General features: G+C 43.8%; 1 protein-coding gene across 1 annotated transcript; it reads right to left on the reverse strand.

Annotated features, from left to right (window-relative positions):
• Positions 1-436: 436 nt before the first annotated feature.
• On the reverse strand, positions 437-7198 carry AICDA (activation induced cytidine deaminase). Its single transcript, XM_032446791.2, has 5 exons — positions 7001-7198; positions 3556-3703; positions 2761-3031; positions 2517-2632; positions 437-2236 (listed from the first exon to the last, which is right to left on the reverse strand). Exons 1-5 carry the CDS (start codon positions 7006-7008, stop codon positions 2183-2185), a joined length of 597 nt encoding a protein of 198 aa, XP_032302682.2. The 5' UTR covers positions 7009-7198; the 3' UTR covers positions 437-2182.
• Positions 7199-7727: the final 529 nt, after the last annotated feature.

The following is a 7727-nucleotide window of genomic DNA, read 5'->3' on the forward strand; positions in this document are numbered from 1 at the left end:
AACCTAAACCTCCCCTGTCTCAATTTAAAATAATTCCCCCTTGTACTATCACTATCCACCTACATAAACGCCTTTAGACATTCCTGTTTATACTTTCCCTTCAAGTACTTGTCACACTTTCACTCCTGTCATTGCAATCTGGTGGCTGAAAAAGTAATGTTACTACACTATAGTCATCACCCTGGGAGTTAATATTGGCAGACACACCTAATTCATTTGAGGTTGAAAGAATTTATAATGCCAGCCCAAGGAATGCTTTGTAGCAAGTAATAAGAATTAGTATGTAGGAAAAGAATAAAAATCTTCATAGTGGGACGGCTAATCTCCTGTAAATAAATCACATAGATTAGCTAAACAATCAACAACTCATTTAATCTGCTTTAGGTTCAGAAGAATCAACTTGGAACACAGTACATGTTTCTTTTGCATTCATTCATTACATTTATTCTCCTGTTTATAACAACACCGATTTCCATGTTTCAATATATATATATTTGAATTAATGTTTGTTTGATAGAACTTCAGTAAAAAATAGTATCTCAACTGCTTTATTAGAAAATGCTACTTTTTCTAATTGTTGTCCAGCAATTTCATTCTGAAGGACAGTGGTGCTGGATAGGCCAAACCAGAAGCTGGAAGACAGAAATAATTTTTTGACCTCTTCTACACTTGTTGCTTTGCAATATATGTTGATTCAACACATTTGTGTCCACTTTGGTCAATTAGGAGTCATAGTTTTGGAGGATGAGCTAGTAATCAACAGATGAAGCATCTTGAGCAACTTTAGTATTTACATGACTGATTTTTGGTAGTATTTCCAAAGCAGTTATGGCCTGAAGAATTTATCAGTCTTGATTTTCTGGGTGACATTGTCAACAGGTCAACAATGAACAGTTATAATGAAAAAAGCATAAAGACAGTTTAACAGGATAGTTCTGGTTTCTCTCTGTAGAAATCAAATGGGATAGATTACATCAGTCTTCTATGTTGATTTTTACTTTTCTCATGAACTGATACTAAAACAATGACAAAAAACAGTACTCTTTTGCAAGGCTTTAAGAAATATAAATAATACACTATCCAACAAATATATAACACCACATCTGCAAATTAATGCTTTGCAAAGATCTCTCACCGCTATTCTTGGTCTAAATTCCTCACAATAAGAGTGCATCAGAAGTCTGAAGTTGTAGGAAGCTTGTGCTGCACCCAGCTCTGGCAGAGCAAGAGGCACTATGGGTGAAGAGCAATGCGCTGTCTTGCTGTTGGCCTGTCACTAAGGAGGCGTTGGGAGGAGCAGCATGGGAACATCAGCCATGCCCAGAAAGTGGAAAAGGATGGAGCAGAGAACTCACAGCAATCATGAAGGAAAAGACAGAGCACCTCCAGAGTATGAGACACACTGTTAGTCCTGGTAAAGCCTGAGGAAGTTATCTATGAAAGATCTATCTTTAGAAAGATCTATGAAGAAAAGCTCTGTGACTGGAAAGTACTGTTAGCGAGACTTGTACTGCTCCTCCTTGAAGTATGTCATGAAACATGGTGCCTGGTGTGGATGCCAAAATACCATCTAAAATACTACAGTCTTAACCTACACATCTGAGGGACAATACAAATTAGAAATGAAGTGTGTTTCTGGTAGATATATGCTGGAAAAATGCTGCCATAGTTAGATGCCTTGGAGGCTCCTTTTTTTGGCTGGGTGAGAGGTTCATACAATGATCAGCACTGATGTGAATCTGCCACAGCTCTCAATGTACTGAGTAGGTATTGAGTGGATTTCCTATTTCTGCGGCTCATACTTGAAAATGCTGGACGGAAAATCTTTTGCTTTCATTTTAGGCTTTTATTGTCTAGTTTCAACCTGTCTTAGGGAACAAAATCTAAACCCACAGCTATTCAAAATCCCTTCATTCTGGGCAAGAGGTCCCAGATCTGCACACAAACCACTTAGAAGATCTGCTGGTTTCAAATGAAGTTCAAGCTGAGCAGCACAGTACTCAGTTCAGTACTCTCATGAGAGCTTTTCAATTTGGCTGTTAGGACAGAATGGTCTTATATTTGGACACAGGGCTGGAAGAAAGAGAGATGTAAAGAAGGAAAAAGACAAAGATACACTGTGAGTGAGGGAGCTGAATATCAAAGAACTTGTGAAGTCTTCTTATTGCTGATGACTTCCACTTCAAAGTCCCAGAGTTTTAAAGGCATCTCGTAAATCATCTACTTCGTATAGTGGCTGCAGAACAAAATATAAGTGATATGTCATTTATCACGTAAGCAGGTGCCTATAAAGATGGGGAAGGACAAAAGAATGACATGAGATGGGAAAACAGGATGAAGTGTGTGAGTATAAACAAAGGAGAAATAGGCATAAGCAGCATGAAATGTGATGGCACAGGAAAGGATGAAATGATGGATAGCAGAGATGAGTAGTAAAAACAGAGAACTATTACAAGGAAGAGAGGAAGCAGCTGAGGAGAAGAGGCACTGGAAGGAGAGGAAAAATTGGTCCTTACCAGAAGGATCCGTCGGAGTTTCCTGGACAGGTGGACGGAGTTTTCATGCAGCCCTTCCCAGGCTTTGAATGACTTTTCCCTGTTCTCCACAAATGTGTTCCAGCAGTAGAAGTAATCTGTGCAAGGCACAGGGGCATTAAAGCATGCTCAAGCTTGCTCCAGAGAGGACACTGATCTCTTCTAGTCTCACTAAATCATCATATCCTGACATAGCTTTCCGTTATCTCTCCCCTGCCCATTTTACCTTTGAAAGTCATGATGGCAATTTGGGCCCCAGCCCGATGCAGGCGTCTCAGCCCTTCAGGCTCAGCCTTGCGATCCTCACAGAAGTAGAGGCGGGCAGTGAAAATGCGCAGGGTCAAGTTTGGGTAGGCACGAAGGAAGTCAGCCACATGTCGGGCACAGTCATAACAAGGGCTCCAGGAGGTGAACCATGTGATGCGGTAGCAGCGGTCTGGGTCCAGGTCCCAATCTGAGATGTAGCGTAGGAAGAGAACCTCCACATGGCAACCCATCTTCATGAAAGAGGAAGAAGGGCAAAGCATGAGACATGAATGAAGTAGACTATAAGGGGAGCAAGGAGGGAAGTTTGTGCTGAGTGATGTGAGAGGAGAATGAACAAGGTGAGAGAGAGATCTTAGGGTCAGTACACAGAAGAAGATGGCATTGTGGTATGCAAGTGATGACTAGAAGACGAATGTGTGGGGGCAAGGTAGAAAAACTGAAGTACTGTTAAAGCAGTAGGGACCATATGGAAGTCTTGCTAGTAACATATTTGTATGTAGTGCAAGATACAGGTCTACCTGGAAGCTGCCTCCCACAAATATTATATACCAGCATAGTATCTATTCTTGTGAATGCATGTGCTAGAGGAGATGTTGCTGCTTGCAGCTCTTCTTCAGGGGGTTGGACTCGATGATTTCTAGAGGTCCCTTCCAACCCCTACAATTCTGTGATTCTTCCCCTGCTGCTCCATGTGAAAGAGCTGCATCAGCCTTAATATGGATATGAGAATAGGATGCCAGTGTGTTCCTCATACCTTGTTACGCAGGTATCCAAAGTCCAGGGAGCATGATGTAGCACTGTCACGGCGCTTCACGACATAACAGAGATAGGTTTCACGACGACCTTTGGCCCAGCGCAGGTTCTTGAAATTGTAGAGGAAGAGCTTCCTCTTCATCAAGAGGCTGAAGGAGAAGACAAGAGAATGTATATTATCCCCATTCTGTAGTCAGCAGTCGGTCATACCTATGTTGAGGGCTCAGCAACAAAAATATCTCCATCAAGTTCAGACCTCCCATTGTCTGAACTTGAACAAGTATGAACCTCCCATATATCAGTACTTTGCATGCAGTTATTTAGGGTAAGGGTGCAGACGTGACTGTGGGAACAAAGGAAGAAAGGAATAATAGAAAACATAGAATCACCAAGTTTGGAAAAGACCTACAGGATCATCCAGTCCAACTGTTCACCAATCACCAATAGCTCCCACTAAACCATGTCCCTCAACACAACATTCTGTCATTCCTTGAACACCCCTGGGATTGGTGACTCCACCACCTCCCTGGGCAGTCCATTCCAGTGCCTGACCACCCTTTCTGAGAAGTAATACCTCCTAATGTCCAGCCTGAATCTCCCCTGCCACAGCTTGAAGCCATTCCCTCTGGTCCTATCACTAATGGCACAAGAGAAGAGGCCGACCCCCAGCTCACTACAACCTCCCTTCAGGATGTTATAGAGAGCAGTGAGGTCTCCCCTGAGCCTCCTCTTCTCCAGCCTGAACATTCCCAGCTCCTTCAGCTGATCCTCATATGGCCTGTGCTCCAGACCCCTCACCAGCTTTGTTGCCCTCCTTTGAACACACACCAGGGCCTCAATGTCTTTCTTACAAGGGAGGCCCAAAACTGGACACAGTACTCGAGGTGTGGCCTCACCAGTGCTGAGTACAGGGGGACAATCACTGCCCTGTTCCTGCTGGCAGCACTATTTCTGATACAAGCCAGGATGCCATTGGCCTTCTTGGCCACCTGAGCACACTGTTGGCTCATGTTCAGCCAAGCATCAATCAATACCCCCAGGTCCATTTCCTCTACACAGTCTTCCAGCCACTCCACCCCAAGCCCATAGCACTGCCCGGGGTTGTTGTGGCCAAAGTGCAGGATGTGGCATTTGGTCTTGTTGAACCTCATCCCGTTGGCTTCATCCCAGCTCTCCAGCCTGTCCAGATCCCTCTGTAGGGCCTCGCTACCCCCAGGCAGATCAACACTTCCAGCCAACTTGGTGTCATCTGCAAACTTACTGAGGGTGCACTCAATGCCCTCATCCAGGTCATCAATAAAGATATTGAAGAGGACAGGCCCCAGCACACGTGATCACCCTCAAGACAATCTGCTCCATAAACTTCCCTGGAACCAAGGTCAGGCTAATAGGCCTGTAGTTCCCTGGATCTTCCTTACAACCTTTCTTGTAAATGGGAGTCACACTGGCAAGCCTCCAGTCTTCTGGGACCTCACCAGTCAACAAGGAGCGCTGACTGGTGAGGTCCCAGAAGACTGGAGGCTTGCCAATGTGAGGAGCTGACCTTGTGAGTCAAAACAGTAAGTGAATTAGTAGTGATTAACCAAACAGTAACCATGCCTGAGCAGAGTGCAGAAGTATCCTAAACATGGACACAAATGAGAGCAAAGTATGAGGGTATCTGGGAAAAAAAGATATGAGAAGATGAGAAGGACTGGATCAAGGTGTATTCTTTCTACTATATGAAACCCTAATAACCACTGGGGCAATGAAAGGATCAAATCAGAGACTTTTTAGAGAAGACTGGATGTTTCTTTCTATCCTTTCCCAAAGGAAGAGTGTGGCTGGAGGCGTTCCATACTAAGGATTAGAAGATAGGGTAGGGTACCATATGTTAACTCACAGAAATAAGTACTAGGGTAGGCATTTGATGTGTGAGTTCCATTGCCACACTAGGTAAGCAAAGAGTGCTTGGTATGGGCCTGAACCCATGCCAGATGTCCTGCTGGGGAGAGGTAGCAGGGAAATGAGAATAAGAAGATAGCCATGAGCCTTACTCAACAGCCTCAATGTAATGTGGAAGTACATCTGAGGACTGCTGTGTTCACTGTGGTAAGCTGTTCACCTCCCTCACAGCAGGGAGCTGGAGTCAGTGTACGAGATGTGAGGCTGAGTTTTCTGCGGTTCTGATTTGAATATGAGAGTCTAAGCAAGGAAAATTTCTTATATAAACACTATCTATTTCCCACACCCCTTCTGTGTGTGGCAGATCCTCAGATGGTTTAGGAAGGACAACCCAGACAATCATATGGTAAATAAGTTGGTATGATAAGCAAGAGAATTGCAAAGCTCTTACCTGGGCTATATAACAAGAGCAAAAAAACAGTAAAGTTTTCACAAAAACATATGCTTTAAGAATGTATCTCATTTCCTTCCTGTAGTCCCTTTTCTTCCATATTCCCATTTTTAATCCTTTCAGAAGTCTTACTCCTGCAGAGCAGTGTGGTGTTGCAAAAACAAGTGAAGAATAAGAAATAACAAGAAGAAGAAAAGGACATTTGGGTCCTTTCAGTGTCAGGACAAAGTGAAGACTATACAAGACAATTTTGAGTCATGAGCCATTTGTACACATAGAAGTATTCATTAATATCAATTCCTGTTATCTCTACTCTCCAGACTTGGCCATTGCTGGGGATTTTTATTAGGAAGCATTCCTAATAAATGACCATGCACGACCAGTATGAGAAGAAAAATGAATGAACAGGTGTTATGGGAGGCAAGTGAGAAGATCTGCAGCTATGTACAAAGTGATGGTTACATATGCAACTCCTGTAGCATAGGAGCACATCGCATAGTTTGAGAGAAAGCAGCAAAGACACAGGAGCTGTGATTATACACAAGCTGTGATTATACACAAGAAGGGATCTTCTCCTCAAATAAAGATTCATGAAGCAATCCTGAAATCAGAGCGAAAGCCCCTGAGTGTGTGTGAATGATGTGCAATTATGCAGAGTAATTTAAAAGCAAGTAGAAGAATGCAGGGCTGGAACAGTCTGTGCTTGAAAGCACAAGGTGAGAGCAGCAGAAACAGAATAAGATCGAAACCTGATGCAAGAGGGAGAATAGGTGGAGAGTGGGCAGAGATCAAAATGCTTAAGCAGCATCCAAATGTTCATCTTTCTGTTATATTTTCTTTTCTGTTTCTAGAAAAGAAAGAGAATGAAAGGGAACAGAAAATAGTCACAAGGAAGAAATGACAGGAGGGGAAAAGAATTCAGGCTAGTTTACAGTCAAAGAGAAACAGTGGTGGGCGCAGAGAGCTGCAAGGTATAAAGGTAGAACAGGGTGGGGATTTAGATGACTGAGTCATATGGAGAAAGGGAAAAGGACAGTAAACACCAAATGGACAGCAATTTAATTAGAGGCAATTTATTATATCAGCAAGAAATTGGAGGTGTTCATTTTACCTTTCCATATCAGCTGGGTTCTCTCTTAGATGACTGGGTTGCGCAGAAGTTGCTTCACAGGCTCTGACTGTTCAGCCCTCTGGTGCACAGAAATGTGGAATGCTCTGTACTTCCCTTCCCCATTCACCCCTATCTACTCTTGGTGGGTTTCAGACTGTGTCTGGGGAGGAGTTAGGAGAGGCCCTGGAGCTGTATAAGCCAAAGAGCAAAGGGTTAAAATGCGAAGAGATACTAGTTCTGAAAGATGCTCTGCACTCATTGGCTGCCTCTCCTTATTGCACTTGCCATTGGGACCTCCCAGTTTGCAAAATTATTCTGAATTGATATCAATAACATGACGAGGCAGGAAGCATTGTCTAGTGGTTAGAGGGGAGCCTGGGAGTTGTGTACCACTGACATGAGTGTGGGCAAAACCACACAACCCCTCTGGGCCTCTGCTCACACAGCTGTGCAGTGATGATGGTAATGCTGACCTTCCCTACCAAGGCAGCAGCACGGGTGGCGTGTGACAGTGCCCTGTGAATCCAGGTGAAAAAGGCTCAGGGAGCACCAAACTGTTGTCCCTTCCATTTCACCAAAACCAAAGAAGAGTGAGAATAGACCTACCTAGCTCTTGAAAAATGCATGGGGGTGGTGTGCAGAAATTGGGCACGTCACCCCTGTTTGACGCTTGAGTGCCATGCATTCTGGGCTGTGTCAGCATGAAAAGAGCAGGCACTAACCCAAA

This window comes from Coturnix japonica, chromosome 1 (genome assembly GCF_054131305.1).
Source record: "Coturnix japonica strain WE chromosome 1, WE-NBRP24, whole genome shotgun sequence".
Taxonomy (NCBI): domain Eukaryota; kingdom Metazoa; phylum Chordata; class Aves; order Galliformes; family Phasianidae; genus Coturnix; species Coturnix japonica.